This window comes from Pelophylax lessonae (genome assembly GCF_965119305.1).
Source record: "Pelophylax lessonae genome assembly, chromosome: 3".
Taxonomy (NCBI): Eukaryota; Metazoa; Chordata; class Amphibia; order Anura; family Ranidae; genus Pelophylax; species Pelophylax lessonae.
In genome coordinates this window covers 313,585,546-313,613,156 of record NC_138770.1, presented here as the reverse complement: position 1 = coordinate 313,613,156, position 27,611 = coordinate 313,585,546, and the positions used below count along the sequence as shown (strand labels likewise).

Sequence of the window (27,611 nt, the reverse complement as noted above, 5' to 3'; positions counted from 1 at the left end):
AAGGACAGTATACATACAGCCAATACTTTTTCAAGGCACTGTAGATGAGATCACATTAAATACGTATGATCATTTGTATTTTTGTGTTCTTGTAAATATGCAGTGCGATGCGCTATAGCTATACACCCATAAACGGATCATATAGGAACATAACATCTTCAATAAAATGTTGGCTTTTGAGAATTACCAAGACTGTATAAGAAAATAATATATATCCTATGTATTCTAGGCCGGGTTTATCTAAGTCAGAATCCTTACTTACTGTGCTCATTGGAGGCAGCGCTCAAGACAGAGGAGAAGGATTACATTACTAAGGAAAATGTTCTGGGCTCTCTGCAAAAACTTAGCCTCAGGTAAGAGCCAAACAACTGGTGCAGCTGCAAAAGAAGAGTGGTTCTACAGCCAGAAGATGTTTTACCTCAATGCATTACCTGCATTAAGATAAAAAAAAAAACTTCCACTAGTTGTTCCCAACCACTGTCTTAGGTCAAAATGGCACCCCTCAATTTGCTTTTGCGTGGGTTTCCTGGGCTTGATGATAGACTCCTTTTGAGGCAGTGTTTCCTTCACATGCCATGGAAGGTGGTGACCATGAATGCCAGCCTTAGGCTTAGGCAGAGAGTTTACAAGTTCCTGACTCCAAGAGAGATGGTCCCCACAGGAGTTAAAACTTCCCATAAACCTAGTAGAACTGAGATTCATCAGATTATCTTTACAGCACTGGACATCAATTCTGCAAGGTCACAAAGTCGGGGTACAATCAAGAATGCCACAGCAGTGGCCCACATAAACCATTGGGGGGGGGGGGCACCAGAAGTCATGCTGCCCTAAAAGAGTCTGATGCACTTTTTGGTGGAACCTCACATTCCAGCTTTCTCAGCCAATCACATCCCTGGAGTTGACAACTAACAAGCGGAATGCATAGACACAGAGGAGTAGTCTCTGCACCCAGAGATCTTTCAGAATCTCTGCCAAAGGCGGAAATAACCGGTGAACATCTTGTCCTCTAGGTTCAACAGGCTGAACAAATTTGTAGCCAAGACAAGGGATCATCAAGCCTTCGCAGTGGATGCTCTGGTGATTCCTTGGGCTCAATTTAACCTGGTTTATGCATTCTCTGATGAAGATCCTCCCTGTGCTGCATAAAATACAGGAGGAAAGGGTTCAGGTTACCATTGGTCCAAATTGGCCCGGGAAGAACATGGTATGCAGACATACTCAGACTTCTGGCAGATGAACCTTGGCTTTCTCTAAACAGAGCAGACCTACTGTTCTAAGGCCTTTAATTTCACTTCCTAACTCCTGCTTTTCAGTAATTTTAGTGGCATTGTTGAAACTAGGGATAGACCGATTATCAGCGAGGCCAATATATTGAGGGCCGATATGCACTTTCCCCGATTATATCGGTATCGGCCCCAGAACGGGATGATCCCGATATTTTTGTGACATCATTCTGCCTTCTTAGGCCGCCTCCCTTGCCTTGGACAGCCTCGTCTGGAGTCGGGACTAGTCTCGTGGGAGTGTATCACAGCCATACACTCACCCACAGCAGCCCGGTGCCAGCCAGCCACCCACATCCACAGGCACTGTACCAGCGAGCCAGCCACCCACGGGCCCTGTACCAGCAAGCCACAGGCACTGTACCAGCCAACCACCCACCTACAGCCCCTGTGCCAGCCACCCACCACAGGGTGCCAGCCAGCCAGCCACCCCCCACAGGGTGCCAGACAGCCAGCCACCCACAGACAGGGTGACAGACAGCCAGCCACCCACAGGCCCTGTACCAGCCAGCCACAGGCACTGTACCAGCCAGCCGCCCACAGGCCCTGTACCAGCCAGCCACCCACAGTCCCTGTGCCAGCCAGCCACCCACCACAGGGTGCCAGCCAGCCACCCACCACAGGGTGCCAGCCAGCCACCCACAGTCCCTGTGCCAGCCAGCCACCCACCACAGGGTGCCAGCCAGCCACCCACAGGGTGCCAGCCAGCCACCCACCACAGGGTGCCAGCCAGCCACCCACCACAGGGTGCCAGCCAGCCACCCACCATAGGGTGCCAGCCAGCCACCCACCACAGGGTGCCAGCAAGCCAGCCATTAAGCATTAAACAAAAATTAACATGTTCAGTACCAGATTTGTGTCAAAAATTGTCTTTATTTTTCAAAATTTTAAATGTACAAAATATTGGCCCATATCGGCTGATACGTTGTGACCAAAATATCGGTATCGGTATTGGCCCTGAAAAAAACATATTGGTCTATCCCTAGTTGAAACCCATGACTGAAAGGATTTTGGTGTTCCAGACTCTGTTATTCCCACCTTACTCGGAGCTTAAAAAAAAAAAAAAATCCAAAACCCGTGAAATTTGCCATCGCACATGGAATACTTACTTTGCCTGCTGCAAGGGCTAAAAGTCCCAAGAAATACTCTGTCACCCATGTTTTGACTTTCCTTTACTTGAGTACCCTTAAGGGACAGTTTTTTTTTTTTTTTTTTTTTTTTCAGAAATCTCTTACTCGCAGTCCTTTTTTAAAGCTTTTGTTCAGGGAGCTACTCATAAAAATCCCCCAATTTGACTTTCTGTTTCACTTTGGGACCCCAACCTCCCTTTGAACCAATTAGGGATATTCTGTTGGAAGACCTCACTTGTAAGGTTGCCCTATTGGTAGCCATTAAATCATTTATAAGAATAGTCTGTTAGGCATGTTTCTGAATTGACAGCGCTTTCCGGTAAGTAGCCCTTTCTTGATTTACAAGGACAAATTTGTTTTTTAGACCAAAGCATTCTTTCCTACCTAAGGTGGTCTAATCTTTCCAACTCAATGAGGACATTGTTCTTCCTTCCCTTTGTCCTGCCCCAAAATATGACAACATCCATGTAACAGGGGGGAGTACCGCGCTTTAAAGGTGCATCTTTACACCTTGCACCTTTAAAGCGCGGTTCTCCCCCCTGTTACATTAATCTGGATTGTGTAGGTTACCAATAATAGTACCTGCAGCATTAAAGGTTTTAGGTGGACATAATTATCAGACAGCGCGAGAATTACACACCCTCTTTTTTCTTATGACAACATCCATGTCTGGATACTTTTTTATTGTTACTAAAAAAACTACATTCTCACAGAGTGGACGAGGTTATATGGTGGGCTCTGGGCGTGGCCCTAGCAAGTTTTTTGCCAGTAGTCAATCAACTTAAGGTAAACATTCCTATATTTGTTTTACATGGATTAAGGAGCGTTTAAAACCATCAGGTTATTTTTTGCGGTCTGTATCCTAGTAGAGAGATTCCTCTTCACTTCCTGTCATGGAGGCGCAACAGGAAGTGAGAAGAAATCTTTCCAAAGTGGAGGGGTAGTCCCCTGTAAGACAATTGTCACTAGAATAAGTGTCCATACTGGATGATTTAACCTCAAAATGTTTTTCTGGTCACAACTCTAAAATGTATTATTTCCCAACTCTTTCTCTCTCTGACAGTGGTCAGATGGAGAAATTGAAGGGTGAATCCCCCTAATGGCAACACAGACAGCAGTAAAGCCTTGAAATGGGGTATAACCCTCATCTACTCCATCCAAATCTAAAAATGAAGGTTTTGCTTTTTTACATAATTTTTTAATATAGAGGAAGGATGCTAAAGATGGTATCAACAATAGTCAGTACAGAGTCTCCATACCAGTTTTTCTCAACCGGAGTTCTACTGCACCCTGGGGTGCTGAGAGGAATTCTCAGGGGTGTCACGGCAACAGCCCGATCTGAGCAATCCTGTTAGCTCCTGTGCTACAGGAGGGAGAGAGCACTGTGTAACTCCTGTGTACAGAGGTGGCAGAGAGCTCAGCTCAAAGCTCAGCTAGCACTTCCCCCCACTCTCTACTCCTCTTTGTACTTTTGCTGGCAAAGCATAAAGATAAGCTGGCCGCCCGACTGTGTCGCACCAGCCGATTACCTCATTGGTTGCGAAGGACTTGCTGGCAAGTGCACAGAGAGGAGCAGAGAATGGGGGAGGTATGGGCTGAGCGTTCTGCTTCTACTGTACACAGGAGAAAGCAGTGCTTTCTCCCTTCTGTGCTAACAGTAAACAGAGGATCGCTCCAATCCAAATGTAAAGACAAGTGAGGGGCTGGGGAAGGAGAGGACCTAGGAAATAGGGGGGGGGGGGTTTGGGTGAGGCGGAATAGATAGCACAACACACACCTCCACCTGGCTCTCCCTCCACCTGCTGCTGTCATTATTGTAGGGACAGAATTTGTGCTAGCAAGTGGGGTTATTTGCGGGGAGGGTGGATTTTGTGCTAGGTGGGGGATTTGAGAGCAGGTTGGGAGTTGTGCTAGGAGGGGGGGAATTTGGAAGGGGGAACAGGAAGGGGGATTTGGGTGGGGGTGGGGTTGTGCTAGGAGGGGGGATTTGGGGGTGTTATTCAAGGAGGGGGTTGTCCTTGGATGGGGGATTTGGAAGGGAGAATTGGAGGGGAGCGGGGTTTACAAACTACAGACCACTGAACTCTGCCTTGGATTACGTTTTAGGGCTTGTTCACACCAAAAGCAGTATGGTAATAGGTGTGAAATTGCGTATTATCCCATACCGCATAAAAATGTGCTGCCATTTGCAGATGTGTATGGGAACCATTAATTCTTAATGACATCCTCTTGCATCTTGCAAATATGCGTACTTTGGCACCTGCTAAGACACGTGGTACTGTAGTACCATGTGTCATAGCGCTGCACAAATTTAAAAAATCATGCTAGCACCTTTTTGCTAGCACCCTTTTTCACATGCATTGGCCCATCTCATTACAATAAAAAAAATGCAACAAGGGAACGTGAAAAAAAGCGTGCGCTCAGATGTACCTCCTGTTGTGAACTAGCCCTCAGACAGGTGTGCCCCAGGATTGTGTGCAATTCTAAATGGTGCCTTGACTGAAAAAGGCTTGAAAAACACTGCTCCATACCATACCGAACAAATTAAACAAATTATGTCATGTCACTCATTCCTACTGTTGTTTACCCCATCATTGCAACTTAGCTTGGCATTATGCCAAGCAATGCGTTTGCTTTTTATGGTCTGGCATCTCAGGCTGAATTCTATTACAATTCAGGTTGAGTGAGGAGGCAGCCAGGACAGGAACTGCAATTGCGGGATATGACACCAACAGGTCATTAACTGCTGCTTTAAGCTCTGTTCACATCTAGGTGTTTTTGGTCGATTTTCTGCTCTAAGCCTCCGCTCTAAAAACGCCCAACAAGACAAATCCTATTCATTTCAATGGCCCCTGTTAACATCTGAGCGTTCTGTCGCCTTAAGCAAAACGCTGTCGCTCAAAAAAGCACATGAGCTTCTTTTTTGGCAGATTACAGGCGTTTTTATTTTTTTCATTGGTCACTTCTCAATTTAAAAAATGCATTCACAAAACGCCTGTAAAACTCCCAAAAAAACACCTGAAAAAACGCCTGTAAAAATAGCAATGCCTAGATTTGAACGTAGCCTTAAGGCTTTCATTGATTTTTAGTTGGGCATACAATGTAACTGGCTGTCACCCAGGAATTAGGATATAATTATGGGTTGATAAAACATTTGTGTTGTAATAATGGCCCCAGGACATATTGTCCCTTTTAGACTATTCATTATACTTTTATCCTGATTTAATTTTTCTTTTCATGTTTACTTCCTTTTGTGTAATCTTTTTTTTATATACTGAAAGTCAAATAATATGCCAACAATGATCTGTTGTAACACACAGCTATGAGCAAGATGGCAGCAGGATCAGGTTTTGTCAGATATTGTTCTTCATATGTTTAGATGGAAAATTTATTCATTGCTGTAACTGGATGACTGTTTGTTCAATGCCACTTTAAACTTTAGTCTAATCTTTGTGTATTCACTATAGTAGGCAGAACACTACACAGTCTTATCAGTAATTTAAAAAAGGAGACTTGTAAATAACAGAAGACTTTAACCATCAGACCACAGATCACTTAAATAAATAAAGATCTGACAAGAAAATATGTCTTTCTTTTATCACGCTTAAAATAACTGGTATATATGTATTTTTTTTTTCTTAAAGAATAACCTTTGTAGAGTTATTTGTATTGAACAGACTTCATCCACACCTAGAGTAGACATTCTGTGTTCTGTTTTTTTTTTTTTTTTTTTTTTTATATAAGTGCGTAATAAACTAATATACTAAGAAACACAGCATTGCAAAATGAAGGTTTATATAGTCAAATCAAATAGGACTACAGGCAGTCCCTGTGTTACAAATAAAATAGGTTCTGTAGGTTTGTTCTTAAGTGGAATTTGTATGTGATTTGGAACAGGTACATTTTTTAGTGCAACTCCAGCCAAAAAAATAATTTTTAAGTTCTTTGGATAGCATAGGGAAGAGTTAACACCCCTGTAAAGTTTGTTTTGCTGTCTGTGCCCCTGTTCAGAAGATTTCACCTCACTTTTTGTCCCTGTGACATTTGGATTTTGAACATTTTGTCATGGAAACAAGGACTTCATAACTGATAAGGCTTCAGTGGAGACATCTTTTTCCCATGATAACTCTTACAGGAATGAATTTCCCTTCCTAGGGGAAGATTTCCTCTCACTTTCCTGTTGTCTCCCTCCATTTGTAAGTATGTGTCGTATGTAAGTCTGATGTATGTAACTCGGGGACCGCCTGTACTGTAAAGGTGATCATACCCTCAGTGAATTTTCACATTGTTATTTTCCTTGTAATATATTTTCGAGGCACAAACCTGCATTCAAGGCTCAATTCGGCAAAATAATATACACTGCTCAAAAAAATTAAAGGAACACTTGGAAAACACATCCGATCTCTATGGGGGAAAATATCATGGTGGATATCTATACTGATATGGGTAATGGGTTTAGATCAAAAGGATTCCACATTGTTTGAAAATTATCAACTTACAGAGGGCTGAATTCAAAGACACCCCGAAAATCAAAGTGAAAAAATGATGCAGCGGGCTAGCCCATTTCGCTGAAATTTCATTGCAGCAACTCAAAATGGTACTCAGTAATTGGTATGGCCCCCGCGTGCTTGTATGCATGCCTGGCAACATTTGGACATGGTCCTAATGAAACAATAGATGGTGTCCTGGGGTATTTCCTCCCAAATCTGGACCAGGGCATCACTGAGCTCCTGAACAGACTGAGGTGCAACCTGGTGGCGTAGGATGGACCGAAACATAATGTCCCAGAGATGTTCAATTGGATTTAGGTCAGACAAGCGTGGGGGCCATTCAATGGTATCAGTTCCTTCATTCTTCAGGAACTGGCTGCATAATCTCACCACATGAGGCCGGGCATTGTCGTGCACCACGAGGAACCCAGGACCCAGCGCACCAGCGTAGGATCTGACAATGGGTCCAGGGATTTCATGCCGATACCTTATGGCAGTCAGGGTGCCACTGTCTAGCCTGTAAAGGCCTGTGTTTCCCTCCATTGATTTGCCTCTCCAGACCATCACTGACCAACAACCAAACTGGTCATGCTGAATGATGTTACAGGCAGCATAATGCTCTCCATGGCTTCTCCAGACACTTTCATGTCCATTACATGTGCTCTGGGTGAACCTGTTCTCATCTGTGAAAAGCACAGGGCGCCAGTGGTGGCCCTGTCAATTCTGGTGTTCCATGACAAATGCCAGTGGAGCTCCACAGTGCTGGGTAGTGAGCACAGGGCCCGCTAGATGATGTAAAGTAAAAATATTATAATATTTAACAGAAAATAAAAAGAAAATATGAAAGAAATTTATGATAAAATGTGAAAGAATTTATGATAATATTTTATCATAAATTATTTCATATTTTCTTTTTATTTTCTGTTAAATATTATAATATATTTTTACTTTGAAAACAGAACATTGTGTCAGATTATACATCAGCGATAATAGAATTATCATTTAGGGGAATATTAAGGTCCTGCGCTGATTGTCATGTCCATTAAAGTGGAACTCTTGCCTGATTGTAAGAGCTTGATGGTGTTACCTCAATGGATGGCAGTAAACCAATCTTAGAATCTCCTCTCCAAGCCAAGATATGCACTTGAGAGACATCTTGGATGTCGCTTACTCCAACTGAATCCATTCCTTATCATGGCCATGTGTAGACATTCTATGACTCCAGCCATGTGAACAGCCTTGTGGCATTTCAGTGGCTAGGGAATCCCAACTCTCCCCTCTCTTAGGTTGCGTCATGAGGGCATGACTTATTCTGTGATATTTCAGTGTCCAAAGAAAATTACTAAACGCGCTATATGCATCTGTTTGGGGAATATCCTCAGTACCAAGATAGTCTTTGAAGGAGATAAAGGAGTATGGGAAGAATGTTCAAATTAAGGATACTGATCATCCTTAACCAGGAGTATGAACCAGATGATCATATCCAGAGGTCTTGTTTAATTTTGGCCAAGAGCAGCAGAAAGTTAGCAGCAAAGAGTTCCTTAATGGAATGTGAAAGGTGAATTCCTACATACAGTAGGTGACATCGTGTTGGACCCAATGTTTTATTGGAATCGTCATGGGACTTTAATGTTTAAAGCTTCCAGTTTTTGGAGGTTTATTTTACAGTTGGAGTTTTCACTGTAATGATTAAGCTTAGCAGGGGGAATGGTAAGAGTGGTAACTGGGAGGAGTGATGAAAAATAGTAAGTCATCGCTGTATCCCGCTGCTTTTTTGTTGAGCAAACAGAAAGGAAATGACAGTAATGTTAGGGTTAGCTCTATTATGACATAGTAATGATTTAAAAGTAGTAATTAAAAAAATGGATATAGAGGGCATTCCAGTCTTGTTCCATTTTGCAGATTAAATTGGTTTGAATAGATGTTATTTCCACTGTTGCAGAAGAATAGGAAAAAAAATTCCTCTAACCAATTCCCTAGTTTCCTGCCAACCTTGATGTATTGCAACACAGCCTTCATTAAACCTCAGTCTACTCCATTAAACATTTTCTGAGCATCAGTCAAAAGGAGAATAGTGAGGGTATCAGCAAGGTGGGCTATATGGATAATGTTGACGTCTCAAGTCATGTTATCTTTTGCTTCATGATTTGGGACAAAACCTAAATGGTAATTTTGTATTGTCCTTTAAACTATTGGAAACAACCTATGTGCCAAAATGTTTGTAAAAAGTGTTGGGTCTACGTTTAGGAGGAGGATAGAGCAGTAACTAGTACCTTGCATCAGGCCTTTTCCTTTCTTTGGGACAGCAATGATCGTAGCCCTAAAAGAATTGGGGAGTAAGTGTTGGCCGTCATAGATTCAGCCGAGTTGCAGTATTTTTTGACACATACTGTAGCTCATTATTGCATTTAACAGACCAATAACTGATCATTGACCGGTGGATAACTAATGTTATACCTATCCACAAGAATCTCAGCAAGGTAGAATCTGGCCATTACAGGCCAGTGAGTTTACCATCAGTTGTAGTCAAGTTAATTGAATCACTTCTGAAAAGAATTACTGATATTTTAAAAATACACAACTTGCTGGACCCAAAGCAGCATAGATTTACTGAGGGGAGATCATTTCAGACTAATCTGATTGAGTTTTTTGACTATATTACCACTGTTGTGGACGAGGGTGGTGCTGTGGACATAGCATATCTTGATTTCAGCAAGGCATTTGATACAGTTCCAAATAATGATCTAATGCAAAAGTTGTACAAGCTGAGACTTAACCCTTGGGTGGTTCAGTGGATATGCATTTTGCTAAAGAATAGATACCAGAGTGTGGTTGTAAATGGGGTTCTCTCGGAACAGAGACAGGTCACTAGTGGTGTACCACAAGACTCTTTGCCAGGTCCTATTCTATTTAATCTCTGTGCAAGTGATATAACTATAGATTTTTTGGGCAAGGTTTTGCTGATGATACAAAGGTGGGTAATAGGGTTGAGATCCCTGGAGGTGTCTGTGACATTGAACGTGATTTGGCATTGCTGCAAGGTTGGTCAAAACACTGGAAACTTCAGTTCAGTGTTTCTAAATGTAAAATAATGCACCTGGGGAAAAAGAATCCCTTGAGAGTACAACATTGGGGGTACTGTGTTTTCCCGCACTACAGAGGAAAAAGATGTGGGGGTACTTATTTCAGATGATTGCAAAATGAGCAAAAAGTGTGACCAGGCAGTTGAAAAAGTGAATAGAATTGTATGATTCATCACTAGAGGGATCACCAGCAGGAAGGAGGTTCTGATTCTCCTATATAGATCTTTAGTGAAAACCTCATTTAGAATACGCTGTCCAGTTCTGGAGACCTCATTTACAAAAAGATGTTGATAAGATAGAACAAGTCCAAAAATGGGTAACAAAAATAGTGAAAGGTCTGGGGGATGAAACCTATCAAGAGCGACTTCAGGAACTGAATACAGTATGTATAGTCTGGAGGAAATAAGGAAAAGGGGAGACGTGATTGAAATCTTTAAATACATCAAGGGGTGAATAAGGTTCAAGAGGGCAGTTTTTTCAATATGAAAACCAAAATCAAGAACACAGGACATGAACTCAAACTAACTGGAGGAAAGTTCAAAACTAATCTTAGAAAGTATTATTTTACTGAAAGGGTAGTTGATACTTAGAATAAACTTCCAGCAGAGGTAGTGAGACAGTCAAAAGTAAATGGCTTCAAACATGCCTGCGATAAACCTAGATCTATACTTAGACAAAAAGGTAAAAAAAAAAAGCGGACAAGCTCGATGGGCTACTCTGTCTTTTTTCTGCCATTGTGTTTTCCTTTTTTTATTTTTACTAATCCTGCTGTTTCTTCTAGGCGACCTATGCAGTCAGCAATGATAAAGGATGGTCTCATTGATTGGCTTGTACAGGAGCTGGAAGACACTGAGCATCTGTCTGACTACACAGTGACATACTCTACGGCCTTGCTTATGAACCTATGCTTACGTAGTGCAGGTGTGTGTTTGTATATCGTATACCTGTACAATAAATGTCACATGGTGATTGTTAATGGACATTAACCTCGTTTCTGTAATTTATTAGTGAGTCTACAAGTTTTTATCTGTGTTTTTTTAAAATAATATTTGTCATAAACAGGAAAGAAAGCGTGTGCCAAAAATGCAAGCCATGTTCTCAGAGTTCTTTCTGAATTGCTTGGTCATGAGAACCATGAGGTATGTGTCTCAGAAAAATGCATGTACGGTATGTATATTTGTGTTATGTGTATAAAGCAGTGGCCAAAACTTTTGAGATGACACTAATATTATTTTCACAAAGTCTGCTGCCTCAGTTTTTATGATGGCATTTGCATATACTCCGGAATGTTATGAAGAGTGATCAGATGAATTGCAATAATTGCAAAGTCCCTCTTTGCCATGAAAATGAACTTAATCTCAAAAGAAAACTTTTCCACTGCATTTGTGAAGAAGGCTTCAGGGCGCCCAAGAAAGTCCAGCAAGTGCCAGGACTGTCTCCTACAGTTGATTCAGCTGCGGGTTCGGGGGACCACCAGTGCAGAGCTTGCTCCGAAATGGCAGCAGGCAGATGTGAATGTGGTGTCAAGAAGGGCAGCAAAAAAGCCGCTTCTCTCCAGGAAAAACATCCGGGACATGCATGCAAAAGGTACAGGGGTTTGACTGCTGAGGAGTGGGGTAAAGTCATTTTCTCTGATGAATTCCCTTTCTGATTGTTTGGGGCATCCAGAAAAAAACCTTGTCTGGAGAAGAAAAGCTGAGCGCTACCATCAGTCCTGTGTCATGCCAACAGTAAAGCATCTTGTGATCATTCAGGTGTGGGGTTGCTTCTCAGCCAAGGGAGTGGGCTCACTCACAATTTTTCACAGCCATGAATAAAGAATGGTACAAAAACAACCTCTTCCAATCATCTAAGAACAGTTTTGTAACAAACAATGCCTTTTCCAGCATGATGGAACACCTTGCCATAAGGCAAAAATGATAACTAATTGGCTTGGAGAACAAAACATTAAAATTTTGGGTTCATGGCCAGGACACTCCCCAGACCCTACTCCCATTAAGAACTTGTGGTCAATCCTCAAGAGGCGGGTGAAAAAAACCCCCCACAAATTCTGACAAACTCCAATCATTATGCAAGAATGGGCTGCCATCAGTCAGGATGTGGCCCAGAAGTTGACTGACAACATGCCAGGGTGAATTGCAGAGGCCTTGAAAAAGAAGGGTCAACACTGCAAATATTGACTCTTTGCATGAACTTAATGTAATTGTCAATAAAAGTCTTGACACTTATGAAATTCTTGTAATTACACTTCAGTATACCATGGTAACATCTGACAAAAAGAGCTAAAAACACTGAAGCAGTAGACTTTATAAAAAATTTAAATTTGTGTTATTCTTAATACTTTTGGCCACGGCTGTATATATAATATATACAGTATATCCGTTCTATTGGTGAACACAAAAATGTAGATTATTCTAGAGAATAATCCATTGGAGTTCCATCTAATGCTCATAACCCACAAGACCTAGGACACAGTGGACGCATGGCTTCACCAGAAGCATATGGGAAAAATCTGCAACAGGGACACACACAAATAAAAATCTGACAGGGGTTCTAGCACTCTTATTCTGCAAAAAAAAGCCTTTTTATTTGTCTGTGTTGCTTCATGGAGACCCTACATCTTCCTGGCTGGTCAAATGTCATCGGGACAGAAAGTGAGGGCAAATCTGTCTGGAGGAGCCCTGGATAGCATTGAAAACACAACAGGGCTTTTAACACTTCCTCAGTATATCCAAAACTAAGAAAAAAAACACACTTGATGCACACTTTAAAGAGTGCCACCACATTATGTATATTAGTATTTAACTGTCATGTAAATAAACTCACAGTAGAACAGCTGTGCCTACCATTATGTTTCATTTTCCATTGTTTTTATTGAAATCTACAATTCAATAAAAGAAAAGAGAACAAGGTGCGTAAAAAGAAAGCGATGTTGGTTGTACACATTTGCAGACAGGTGCTTCCATACAGAAGGCTTAACAGTTACAGCAGTTGTGCATTAAACATTTCTATGCAGAGTCATCTAGCGCAGGGTATATCCCAATGGGGCCTAAAACGCTATAAGACCATTATGTCAGTTAACTGAATTTCCCTACATATTTCGTCCCCCAACCCACCCCATAAGGGGTAAAATACCCACGGCGGTCCTCACAAACTTCTCCTGGTAGGTCAGAGGAACTATGTAAGAGAGAAGGAAATCTAGAGAAGCAAGAAAATATTATGTTTAGAAATGTGGGTTGCTTGTGTGTTGCAAACAATCCCAACATTTCTGCTCTCCTATGACATTTCCTGGAAGCCCTCCTTTCCAACACATGCTTCTATACCCCCTGCCAGAAATATGGGAACCTGGAAGCCTTAGAACCATTTTTTTTTTAAATCAGATCTTATAGCTGCCTTTTCATGTGTATGGCTAGCATTAAACTGAGACTTATCTGTAAAACTGTTTCCTTTGTTATCTAGTTCACCTTGTGGCCAGTACTGTGTAAGGAAGGATTTGATAGGCTTGACTATACAACTGTACCTCTATCTGTCAGTCTCGTATACAAGTCCCAGTATCGATTTTTCAGGTTGTAAACTTGTGCAATTTCTGCTGCCGTTCTACAGATTCGTCCCTATGTAAATGGAGCACTCTATAGCGTCCTCGCTGTAAACTTGATACGAGAGGAAGCCAGAGCAATGGTAATATTTTTTATAGAAAAGGCTACGTTTGTTGTGCCTGTTATTTAGTTTAGCTCATGTGCTAGACGATGTTCCTTAATTTCTTAGCACTGTATGTTGCATTAGTAAATTATATAACCGTATTTTAGTGGGGGTTACACAAAACGACATGATTAAAAATGCTTAGGTGCAGGCAGAATAAAAATACTTAAAGTGAAGTTCCACCCTGGAATTTTTTTTTTTTTTTTTAATACCCCCGGGACAGTCAGGGCTAGTGCATTCCACAATGGCTAGCCTCTGATCTGTCCCGGGTTGCACTTACCTGTTAGGAGAAATACTTACCTTGAAAACGTCTTGTCCAGCGCTGCCATCTCAGATGTGGGCAGCTTGAAGCCAGCGAGATCCTCTTCAGCGTCCTCTTCCGCCTTCTTCGGTCCCACGATGCCCTGCGCCGGCCCCGACGTCACTTCCGGGTCGCGCGCGTCATCCCTCCACAGCTTCTGGGCATGCCCAGAAGCTGTTTAGAAGAGGATGACACGCGCGCCCCGGAACTGACGTCGGGGCCGGTGCAGGCGCAATGATTCCTGGGAGCGATGACGTTCAGCTCCCAGGAATCATTGCAGAGCCAGGAAGTGACGACGGGCCGTGGCCGAGGAAGAAGGAAGTAAGGTAAGTATATTTTCTTCGCTACGAGGTAAGTAAAAAAAAAAAAAAAAATGCGATTATCCATTTCTTTTTCAGGTGACCCGGAGCGAGAAGATGGAGGTAAGTATAAAATTAGGGTGGAACTCCACTTTAAAGCCATAGTTCCTCTTTCCCATGGTTCCCTGCGCATAACCACTGCACAGAGCAAGTAACTATAACATGTTTGTTTGTTACTTTGTTATATATAAAAAAAAAAAAGCCTTTAATATCACTTTTAAATATGAAATAATCTTCATATGGTGTAAAAAAAACTCTTCTGAGTGAAAAGAACAGCACACTCCGTGCTCTCACACCAGTGCCTAAATCAAAGGCTTACCGTAAACTATATGACCCTGACAAAAATAAATCATAGCATTTGAAAGTGGTTAGCTCAGATCCTGGATATTTAATGTCACCACTTTAATCCACACTCAGAAGATGTCATTTTTGACAAAACATGTAGGGCAGAGCCCACACTAGTGACAACAGTGAGAAGTCTGGAAGCATAGTCTCTTGGGGATATTGACAGCACTGTTTATGTTTTTTATACACGTGAGTAGCATTGTTTTAATGGATATTGGTTACCATTGATTTTTTACTATGTGGAGCACTTCCAATTTATTATGCACATTTCCCTGAGTGGCTGTCGATCTACACTCACCCGCAACTTTATTAGGTACACCTGTTTAATTGCTTGGTAACACTAATTGCTAATCAGCCAATCACATGGCAGTAACTCAATACATTTAGGCATGACAACTTGCTGAAGTTCAAACCAAGCATCAGAATTGGGAAGATAGGGGATTTAAGTGGCTTTGAACGTGGCATGGTTGTTAGTGCCAGACGGGCTGGTCTGAGTGTTTCAAAAATTGCTGATCTACTGGGATTTTCATGCACAACCATCTCTAGGGTTTACAGAGAATGGTCAGAAAAAGAGAAAATATCCAGTGAGCAGCAGTGGAGTGGACGAGAATGCCTTGTTGATGTCAGAGGAGAATGGGCAGACTGGTTCAAGATGATAGAAGGGCAACAGTAACTCAAATATACTCTCGTTACAATCAAAGTATGCAGAATACCATCTCTGAACGCACAACACATCGAACCTTGAAGCAGATGGGCTACAGCAGCAGAAGACCACTACAGGTGCCACTCCTGTCCGCTAAAAACAGGAACTGAGGCTACAATTCGAAGAGGCTCACCAAAATGTAAAAATGGAAGATTGAAAAAATGTTACCTGACTTGATCATTGTCGATTTTCAGCTGCGACATTCAGATGGTAGGGTCAGAGTTTGGAATAAACAACATGAAAGCATGGATCCATCCTGCCTTGTATCAACTGTTAAGGCTGGTGGTGGTGGTGGTATTTTCTTGGCACAATTAAAACGACATGTCTATCTGAGTATTGTTGCTGACCATGTTCATCCCTTTATGACTACAGTTTACCCATCTTCTGATGACTACTTAATGCGCCATGTCACAAAGCTCAAATCATCACAAACTGATTTCATACACATGACAATGAATTCATTGTACTCCAATGGCCTCCACAGTCACAAGATCTCAATCCAATAGAGCACCTTTGGGATGTGGTGGAACGGGAAATTAGCATCATGGCTGTGCAGCTGACAAATGTGCAGCAACTGCGTGATCCTATCATGTCAATATGGACCAAAATATCTGAGGAACGTTTCTGACACCTTGTTGAATACGCCAAGAAGAATTAATCACTTCCCGAAAAATCACGTACCTGTACATCATTCTGCTTCAAGTGGTTGTACCATGGTAATGGTTGCATCTGCAGACATCACCTTAGTATCATTTTTTAGAGCCGACTGTTGGGAATATTTTATAGCAGAAAGTAAAAAATGTTTTTTTTTTCTCAAAATTGTCGCTCTTTTTTTGTTTATAGTGCAAAAAATTAAAATCGCCCCAAAAGAAAGCTCTATTTGTGGGAAAAAAGACTTCCGTTTTATTTGGGTACAGCATTGAACGAACGTGCAATTGTCAGTAAAAAGTAACGCAGTGCCGTATTGCAAAAAATGGCCTGGCCATTAAGGGGGTTAAACCTTCCAGTCCTTAAGTGGTTAAGGCAGTTCTGAAGGCAAAAGGGGGTCCAACCCAGTGTACGTAAGGTGTACCTAATAAAGTGGCCGGTGAGTGTATATGGTGGATTGACATGGCATCAAATCTCTAGAATCTGAGCTAACTACAAGTGCTATATGACTTTTCATTGTGAGGGTCTTACCGTCCTGGTAAGCCTTTGATTTGGGCACTCTTGTGGCAGCACCAAGTGCGTTGAGTTAAATTTTTTTTTTTTTCTTACACCAAATGAAGATTATTTCATTTTTAATTCACAGTTGAAATGTTTTTGTTTGCATTGACATTCTATTTTAGACACACACTTTGGACTGTTATGATTTTTTTTTTTTTTTTTTTTTTTTAGCACTGCACTTTAGTACGGGTTTATTTGATATTAGATGTAGGTTTAGGGATTTTTCCCTTTTAGTGCAATTTTTTTTATCAGTAAGTGCCTTAGAGGAATACTTTAGTTGTCTCTTTACTTACAGGGAATGCAGGAAATTCTGAGATGTTTCATCAAGGAAGGGAACACGGATATGAACCGACAAATTGAGTTTATTATTAGACAGCTCAATTCAGGTTAGTGTACACTCATGCAAACTATTTATGACTTGTCATGATGTAACAGGGTACTTCAATTGCAACAGATCCAGCCTGTATCTGCTTACATGCTAAAATCACTGTTTAAAACATTTTTGCTGAGCAGGTATAAAATGTGTTTAACTGATTTAACATGTCCTTTAAGACATTTCATAATTTTTCATTATGGTTGTGTTTACCAAAGGACAGTCTTTTTTTTATTAGGAGAGAATGCTGGTAAAAAAAATTAAAGGTTGACTCTTGGCTACCTGTTTCCCAGACTTTGGCTGTGATAAAACAGATAAAATTGTGATGGAACAAATGCAGAAGTAACAATAAAAATATCTTTAAAGTCATTAGGCTCATGATATATGAAGTGAACTTGTTATTTACTGTATATGCATGTCTAAAGGACAATGTCTTTTTAGTGAAGTCCCTCTTTAACCACTTGCCGACTGCCTAACGCCGATCTACGTCGGCAGTCAGCCCCTCACAGGCAAAGTGACGTAGGGCTACGTCACTAGCTTGTGAGGGTCTAGGGAGCGAGCGCGCGCCCCCGGAGGCGCGCTCCCGCGTGGTCACGGACCCCCCCCCCCCCCCGCGCGTGTGACCGGCGGACCCGATGTCCGCCGGTCACTCGGCGATCGGCGGGGGAGAGGGAGAATGTCAGGCAGCTTGTGTAAACAAGCCCCCTGTCATTCTCCTTGCTGTTAAGACACTGATCACTCGGATCTAGTACGTAGATCCGTTGATCAGTGTCCTTACAGCTGAAGCCACAGCCAATCACAGTAGAAAGCACGCCCCTAGGGATACACACAGCCCCTCCCTCCCAAATAAAGTTAACCCCTTCACTACCAGTGTATTTTTACAGTAACAGTGCATATATATAGCACTGATTACTGTAGAAATGTCACTGGTAACCCCAAAAGTGTCAAAAATGTCAGTCAAGGGTCCGATCTGTCCGCCCCAATGTCGCAGTACCGCAAAAAAATCGCAGATCGCCGCCATTACACGTTAAAAAAAAAAACAACAAAAATGACAAAAATCTTTCCCTTTGTTAGTAAACGCGATAACTTTTGCGCAAACCAATCAAAATACGCTTTTTGCGATTTTTTTTTTTTTTACCAAACATAGGTAACATAAAACAAATTGGCCGAAAAAGTTAAAAAATTTTGATTTTTACATTTTTTTTGGGGGGAATTTCATATAAAAAAATGTGAAAAATATTGCTATTTTTGCAAAATTGACGCTCTTTTTTTGTTTATAGCGCGTGATCAAAAAATCGCACAGGTGATCAAATACCACCAAAAGAAAGCTCTGTTTGTGGGAAAAAAAGGACGCCAAATTCGTTTAGGTACAGCGTCGCACGACCGCGCAATTGTCCGTTAAAGTCACGCAGTGCCGAATCGCAAAATACCCCCTGGTCGGAATGGGGGTAAAATCTTCCGGGGCTTAAGTGGTTAAAGCTCCCTTCTACTCCTTTTAGTACAATCAAACAGAATACAGCCTTCAGCCTCATTCTAGACCTTCACTGTGTGACCCTACTGCACAGCCGTTGATTGAAAGTAGTCCTGACTTGGATCCTGTGCCTTCTATGTATGTATACATGCTAAGGCCTTATTCACCCCCTTGGCTTCATTCACATTTCTTTTGCATGACAAACAGGGCCACACAATAAAGATCCATGTAAGTGACTGATAGAACTAATTGACCCTAGGGTTTAGTCTAAGTTGGGGGGGTTAAAGAGAAACTTCACTTTTAACTTCAGCTAAAAATAAAATTGTCATTTAACATGAATTAATAAGGTACAAGTCCGCATGACCAAACCAAATGTATCATTCAAGGATAAGTTCACCTTTCACCTGTTACAAATGCACCGGAAGAACAGGGGCACAATGATAGCTGATGCTGGCAAGCTGCATATTCATTATTTGTGCAGCATAAAAAAATAATGAAAAGCATTAAGGCTGAACTACCTGGAGTTGTGCTGTACACAGAATTTGAACAGAACACCCCCCAGAAACATAATTTCCTGCTTATGTGATTATGCATCGGCTGCAACAAATATGTCATTTTTGATTAGATATTCCCAATAGGAAACCACTTTTAAAAGGGACAGGCCCAGGAGCTTTTCCTCATTAGAACCCTGCAGGTGATTGATAATTATGAAACCACTCCCTTTAGACTCACTTTTCCACATGGATACAGACAAACACACAGGGATTTCTTCAGAATAAAAAAAGGTAGGAATTTGCATCAAAGTGTGTTAAAATCCTTGTAATGTACAGAGATCACCCAGGGAATTTTTTTTTTCTCAACAAAAGTAGAGTTACACTCTAAGCAGGGTAGAATTACCCTGTGTTTGCCAGTCCTCAAATGTAGGAGGAAGTAGCAAAAGCCATTTTAGCAGAATACATTTACAGGCCAGGAACAATAACCAGGAGATAGCAGTCTGGACTTAAAGCGTATACATTTTCTTCACCTAAGAATCCCAATGTACAGGTCAACGGATCATTGTGCAAGAAAGACTGGAATGCTTGATAGTAGCCATAACACAACACCAGTATGCACCAGTTTGGGGCACTGCCAAAGCATGTGTAGGAGATCTGCAGGGGATCCTCTACATCTGGGAAAGTCCATTCTCTCTCCAGGGTTCCATAAACGTAATGTATATTGCGTTTCTATACGCCCTATGTGTAAGAAAGAGTTGTGACAAACATTGTGTCTGTGAAACTGACACCAGTGGGACCAGTTCCAGAATAGATTGCCAAATCTCTCTATCTAAGATAGCTATATCTGTAGCCCACCCTCTCCTGCTGGGAAGCTGTATTTTACCCAATGAACTAGTCAATAAAGGTCTGTCGTGTGAAGATGAGGCCCTTTTTGCCCGTAGTGGTAGCTAACTGATCCATAAGCGGAGAGTTAACCTATTGAAGAGTAGTCTGCTTAGCTTGGGCCAAAAGGGCACGATGGAGTTGGAGGAACTGGAAGAATCTGCAAGGAGGGATACCGAATTTTCGCTGTGAATCCGGAAACTAATTCAGATGGTCATTGTCAAATAACTGGTAGAAGAACTGGGCACCCCTGGAGTAATAGCCATTAAAGCCTTGCAGTTTACCCATTTCCTCCAAATGCCCTCCCCCCTCCCCCCCAAACAGGTAGATATTTTGATATCCCATCATATCCCATGATTCATGTCATCTCATCCCAAACTTTGGTCATAAGAGTCAAAGTTGGGTATCGGGAGCATTCCCAAAGCCTGCCTGCCTCCAATTGAGCCATAAAATGATATATATTGGATCTATCTATACTGTTTCACATCTCCTTACCCAGAAAAGTGTTACAATTGAGCAGTTAGGAAGAACAATCTTGCAGAGGGAATGGGCCCAGAGTTCTTTAAAAATATTTATATTTTGTGTAAACCAAAAAATGCATTTTTGGCACATTAGTCATAGTTTTTTGTTGCATGCTGAGAATGATAAATTCCTCTTTAAAGCTGAATTTCAATCCGGTATTGTCTAAATTCTGTATAAGAAGGCTTGTGTATTCTTAATTGAATTTTGATGTGCCTTGTAAATCTCTTGTGGATCTGTGAGTAATCCAGTGTGACACTTGTAATAAAGACTGATCACTGCTGCTCTCTGTTCTTGTGCAGGGTGACTAGTCTTGTCTCCTCCCCTCTCCTCTTCTGCAGGCAGCCTGTAGTGGATGAGTATGTTAGGTCCCTCCCACAGCTCTGCTCTCTGTTCTTGTACAGGGTGACTAGTCTTGTCTCCTCCCCTCTCCTCTTCTGCAGGCAGCCTGTAGTGGATGAGTATGTTAGGTCCCTCCCACAGCTCTGCTCTCTGTTCTTGTACAGGGTGACTAGTCTGGTCTCCTCCCCTCTCCTCTTCTGCAGGCAGCCTGTAGTGGATGAGTATGTTGGGTCCCTCCCACAGCTCTGCTTTCTGCACAAGTTATAGGCAGCTCAGTGGTGATGACACTATTTGTATATGGTAATATCTGGGTTTGTAAAAGTAATGGGTGCACACAAATTTTGTGCGATTCTATAGCCTCTGTGACCATTGAGGAATATATTTCAATCTGAGTTTTTGTGCACAGGGTTTAGCTTTGATGCCAAAATTAGCTGTTGGAGGGGCATGGCAATTCAAAAGCTTTTCACCTTGTCTGCCTGGAGCCATTTTCTCCAAAAATACTATGAACAGTGGAATTTAATCTGTTTCCCGCTTGGCAATGACCAAGCTACATTTCTGTTAAAAAAAGAAACATTTTATAGAAAAGTCTCCCTTATTACATTACCCGAAAGAAGAACTGCAACCAGACATTGGTAACTTGGACTAATAGGGATCTAAACTTTTTCCAATGAAAAGCTCATCAGCAGCCTGCATACACTGTAGTTCTATGGAAAAAAAATGTCTTTTCTTTTTGTATTAGAAGAGAAGTTTGATGAAGCTGCAGATTCTGATGATGAGGAAGAGGCAGATGATGAGGAGGTGAGCTTTCCAGAACATTATCACACATACAAACTAGTCATAAATTCAGCTGTGTGGTGTCACCAGGAGCCGTTCCCATATAACTGTGACTAACTGCTGTGGCAAGGGAAACGTTTATAGAGTAATAAATCAACTGAATGGGTTGTAAAAACAAAAGTATATTGCTGTGGGTATTAGGATAGACTTTTCTGTTTTTTTTCGGAGTGGATACCCAGCCAGTCTCATCTGATATAGATTGTCCATGAACTGGTATGATAAATGATGTACTGCAGTACTACGTTCCATCTGTATGATGGAACTTGGTACTGTGGATGCAGGTGAAGTTGCAGTCACATGTTTTTACACATATATTGGTCAGAAATGTTGAACTGCCACATACAGGGGTTGATTTACTAAAACTGCAGAGTGCAAAATCTGGTGCAGCTGTGCATGCTAGCCAATCCACTTCTAAATTTAGCTTGTTCAATCAAGCTTTGACAAAAAGAACCTGGAAGCTGATCGGTTTCTGTGCACAGCTGCGCCAGATTTTGTACCCCTGCTATAAATTATATGGATATTTGATTACAATGAGGAACTGCATAATCTACATACATGAACAAGGTCATAGGGTTCAAAGTAATTGTTAAAAATAGTCTATTTCCTTGAGTTCTTCTTTAAAGTGGAGTTCCACCCCAATTTTATACTTACCTCCATCTTCTCGCTCCGGGTCACCTGAAAAAGAAATGGATAATCGCATTTTTTTTTTTTTTTTTTTTACTTACCTCGTAGCGAAGAAAATATACTTACCTTACTTCCTTCTTCCTCCTTCCTCGGCCGCGGCCCGTCGTCACTTCCTGGCTCTGCAATGATTCCTGGGAGCTGAACGTCATCGCTCCCAGGAATCATTGCGCCTGCACCGGCCCCGACGTCAGTTCCGGGGCGCGCGCGTCATCCCCTTCTAAACAGCTTCTGGACATGCCCAGAAGCTGTGGAGGGATGACGCGCGCGACCCAGAAGTGACGTCGGGGTCGGCGCAGGGCATCGTGGGACCGAAGAAGGCGGAAGAGGACCCCGAAGAGGATCTCGCTGGCTTCAAGCTGCCCACATCTGAGATGGCAGCGCTGGACAAGACGTTTTCAAGGTAAGTATTTGTCCTAACAGGTAAGTGCAACCCGGGACAGATCAGGGACTAGCCATTGTGGAATGCACTAGCCCTGACTGTCCCGGGGGTATTTTAAAAAAAAAATAAATTCCAGGGTGGAATTCCGCTTTAAAGCAAATCTCCTGCCGTGATTTAAGGAGCAAATGCAGCATGCTTTCTATTACATTTACCTTGCCTTTGAGATCAATTAGAGGTGCTCGGGAGTTCATTTACAGATACTTTTGACTTGCATTTGACCTTCTTCTGACCTGGATTTGACCTCCTAAGCTGCTTTTGCATTCCTGTTGATTTGTAAGGACAGAGAAACAGTTCAGATACAAACAAAAACCCATGTACACAAGTCCTTTAAAGTTTTAAACGTAATTAAAGTATAACTAAAATAATTAAAGTATAACTAAAGGCAAAACTTTTTTTTTTTTTTTTTTTTAGTTGTGGAGATGGATAAGAACACTTGTTAGTTTTTATTGCCGTCTGTGCCCCCGTTAGGGAGACTCATCCTCTCTATTTGACCTGTTTACCATTATCATTGAAAGTGAAAGTAAAAGAAAATTCCAAATTTTGGGTTGTCCCCATAAAAGTAATAGAGGGGAAATCTTCCAATGTGGGCACTACTTCTGGTGACCTGGGGGTCCCCAACAGGAAGTTGAGGGAAATCTCTACAATAAGGTGACCAGCTTTTTAAAATGAAATCCAGGGACATTATATATATATATAATTGGCAAATGGCACAGGACTGCATAATACACAGTGCTGGGCACAGGACTGCATAATACACAGAGCGCTGGGCACAGGACTGCATAATACACACAGCACTGGGCACAGGACTGCATAATACACACAGCGCTGGGCACAGGACTGCATAATACACACAGCACTTGGCACAGGACTGCATAATACACACAGCACTTGGCACAGGACTGCATAATACACACAGCACTGGGTACAGGAGTGCATAATACACAGAGCACTGGGCACAGGATTGCAGAATACACAGAGCGCTGCTTACAGGACTGCATAATACACAGAGCGCTGCTTACAGGACTGCATAATACACAGAGCGCTGGGCACAGGACTGCATAATACACACAGCACTGGGCACAGGACTGCATAATACACACAGCGCTGGGCACAGGACTGCATAATACACACAGCACTTGGCACAGGACTGCATAATACACACAGCACTTGGCACAGGACTGCATAATACACACAGCACTTGGCACAGGACTGCATAATACACACAGCACTTGGCACAGGACTGCATAATACACACAGCACTTGGCACAGGACTGCATAATAAACACAGCACTGGGCACAGGATTGCAGAATACACAGCGCTGGGAACGGGACTGCATAATACAAAGAGCGCTGGGCACAGGACTACATAATACACAGAGCGCTGGGTACAGGACTACATAATATACAGGCAGGTGTTAGGCATAGAGTACAGGGTTCAGAGGTTTGCTATGCACAGAGGACACTTCTGCCCCCACATCCATAGCTCACCTCTGCACCCTTCTCTCACAGATTATCTCTGCAGCCAGCTCTCAGCCCTTTCCCCACAACAGCTAAACTCTCCATCTCTCCATGCAGCTACATCAGCTCTGACCCCTGCTCCCCCACTGCCCCCACCTGTGTACAAACAGATCCTCCCCATCTGCTCATCTCCCGTTCTCAGCCCTCCACACAGTAAATTTTTGGCTCTTCCTCTCCTCCATTGAATAGCAGGAGGAGCGGCAGTGAGATCGTCCAACAGGGGGCGTCTGCATCTGAGCCACCAGGCTGTTCCTCAGCCAGCATGGGATGCCCTGTCTACATTATTCCGGGGACAAAACCGAGGTCAGACTTGGACCGGGAACAGTATCCTCAATCCGGGGACGTCTGGTCACCCTACTTTACAATGGTACACAGATGGCGGAGAAAAGTCTAATAGGGATTATAACCCTCCCTTGCGCTATCCAAAATGAAAAAAAGAAGTATGCTTAAAGTTCTAAAGTGTAAAGGATGTGCAAACTCAACAAAATGGCAGAACCTAGAACTCCCTGAACTGTGGGAGGAATAATAAAGTGAAAAGATATAAACTAGTGCGCTCAATAAATTTTGAACATATAAAGCATGAGCAATCCTAAAACGATAAAAAAATGCATATGATAAAAAAATCAAAAATATTTATATAACCTCACAGTAGTGAAAAAGACAGGTGCATAGTGCCTTAAAGCGCACAACAATAAAGTCTCTATGACATAAATATTAGCAGCTGAATAGCCACACAAATATCTATGTTATCAAATAAGTTCACAACACCTATGATATAAAAAGTGCGTGGTGTTTTAAAGTGCACAAAAACAAAGTCTCTGTGTCTTTAATACTTTGTTGTGTGACAACACAGGTTTCTTTAATACTGCATGTGTTCACACCACCTGCGATGTTCAGTGCTGCATGCAACCCCACGGTGTCCACACACAAGGATAAGATGGCAGCTTACCAGAAAATAATGTTAGGAAAGCATATAAATCATGAGCCCCAGGATGGATTAGTCCCAGTAGATGGTAAAATCTCTTTGTGGAACGAGAATCTCCGGCTCAGTGCACTCCATACATTTTCCAAACAATGTGAACCACAGACCACTGCTAAAATTGTGTATTTATACATGGGACACTCTGATGGAATTGGCTCCTGGAGGCATATAGTCCCCTATCTGATGAGCTTCTTGGTTGTACTCCAAACATGTCCAGGTCCACATGTAAATGAATAAAAGGCCGGATAGTGCATTACCTTAAAAAACACTTTATTAAAAATGAGCCTTAGTGCTCCAATCCCAGTTGACGCCTTCTGAGGGGAAACCTGTCTGGTGGAGTTGCCGCATCGTCACCTCGCATGGTCCGCACTGCAGGCGGCCGTGCATATTCGTATATGCTGGATATTTCTCATCGGAATTGTAAGTGCAATCTTCATTCACTTTAATTAAGTGTTTTTTAAGGTAACGAGGTAATGCACTATCCGGCCTTTTATTCATTTACATGTGGACCTGGACATGTTTGGAGTATAAATAAGAATCTCATCAGATAGGGGACTATATGTCCCCAGGGGCAAATTCCATCTGAGTGTCCGTGTTTAAATACACCGTTTTAGCAGTGGTCTGTGGTTCACATTATTTGGAAAATGTATGGAGTGCATGGAGCCGGAGATTCTCGTTCCAAAAAGCGCCTTTACCATCTACTGGGGCTAATCCATCCTGGGGCTCATGATTTATATCAAATATACAAAAAATTGCAGCACTCAAATATAATATTTGATGATTTATATGCTTTCCTAACATTATTTTCTGGTAAGCTGCCATCTTATCCTTGTGTGTGGAGTCGACACCGTGGGGTTGCATGCAGCAGTGAACATCGCAGGTGGTGTGAACACATGCAGTATTAAAGAAACCTGTGTTATCTGACAACTGAAAGTATTATCAAACCGAATCTATCTAAAACCGAGCTCATAATATTTCCTCCTCCACGTGCCCCTTCCCCGTAATTCTCTGTCAAGATCAATGGAACAACTATCAGTCCTTCCACACATGCCAGGGTGCTAGGGGTAACCCTGGACTCTGCACTGTCCTTTCAGGCTCACATCCAATCCCGGTCCAAATCATGCCGCCTTAACCGCAGCATCGCTAGAACCTTTTTAACCAATGACCCCACCAAGCTTTTAATTCACGCCCTGGTTATCTCTCGCCTCAACTATTGCAACTCCCTCCTCCTTGGATTACCCTTACATAGATTATCCCCCCTTCAATCTGTAATGAATGCTGCTGCAAGACTTATCCACCTCACCAACTGTTCAGTGTCCTCCACCCCTCTCTGCCAATCCCTTCACTGGCTTCCACTCACCCAACAAATAAAATTCAAAGTGCTAACAATAGTTTACAAAGCCATACACAACTCTTCCCCAGCTACATCACTAATCTGATCTCAAAATATCAACCGAGCCGCTCTCTTCGGTCCTCCCAGGACCTCCTGCTCTCTAGCTCCCTTGTCACCTCTTCCCATGCTCGCCTCCAGGATTTCTCCAGAGCTTCTCCCATTCTTTGGAACTCTCTACCCCAATCTGTCCGACTGTCCCCTAATCTATCCATCTTTGGACGATCCCTGAAAACCCTTCTCTTTAAAGAAGCCTACCCGGCTACTAACTAATAACACTGTTTCACTTGGTCCATCGGCCCATCCCCCACAGCTATTGCCTTTTGTATCAATTGACCCTCCCTTTTAGATTGTAAGCTCTAACGAGCAGGGCCCTCTGATTCCTTTTGTTCCAAATTGTATTGTAACTGTAATGTCTGCCTTCATTTTGTTAAGCGCTGCGCAAACTGTTGGCGCTATATAAATCCTGTATAATAATAATAATAATCATTAAAGACACAGACTTGGTTTTTGCGCACTATAAAGCACCACACACTTTATATATCATAGGTGGTGTGAATTTATTTGATAACATAGATATTTGTGTTGCTATTATCGTTTTTGATTGTTCATACTTTATATGTATGTTCACAATTTTTTGAGCGCACTAGTTTATATCTTTTCACTTGCCTAATGTTCTACTTAACCACTTGCCGACCGCCGCACGACTATCTACGTCGGCGGTCAGCCCCTCACAGGCAAAGTGACGTAGGGCTACGTCACTAGCTTGTGAGGGTCTAGGGAGCGAGCGCGCGCCCCCGGAGGCGCGCTCCCGCTCCCGAGTGGTCACGGACCCCCCCGCGCGTGTGACCGGCGGACCCGATGTCCGCCGGCCACTCGGCGATCGGCGGGGGAGAGGGAGAAAGTCAGGCAGCTTGTGTAAACAAGCTGCCTGTCATTCTCCTCGCTGTATGAGAGCTGATCACATGGATCTACTATGTAGATCCGTTGATCACTCTGCATACAGCTGAAGCCCCAGCCAATCACAGTTAGAATCACGCCCCTAGGGACACACACAGCCCCTCCCTCTCAAATAAAGTTAACCCCT

General features: G+C 42.4%; 1 protein-coding gene across 1 annotated transcript in view; it reads left to right on the top strand.

Moving 5' to 3' along the window:
- ARMC9 (armadillo repeat containing 9) overlaps positions 1 to 27,611 on the top strand; it is a 272,464-nt gene that overhangs the window by 186,213 nt on the left and 58,640 nt on the right. Inside the window, exons 14-19 of the mRNA XM_082251375.1 lie at positions 230 to 353; positions 10,765 to 10,904; positions 11,046 to 11,122; positions 13,587 to 13,661; positions 16,892 to 16,982; positions 21,417 to 21,475. Coding sequence (XP_082107501.1) covers positions 230 to 353; positions 10,765 to 10,904; positions 11,046 to 11,122; positions 13,587 to 13,661; positions 16,892 to 16,982; positions 21,417 to 21,475 — 566 coding nt within the window. The remainder of the gene's footprint in view (positions 1 to 229; positions 354 to 10,764; positions 10,905 to 11,045; positions 11,123 to 13,586; positions 13,662 to 16,891; positions 16,983 to 21,416; positions 21,476 to 27,611) is intronic.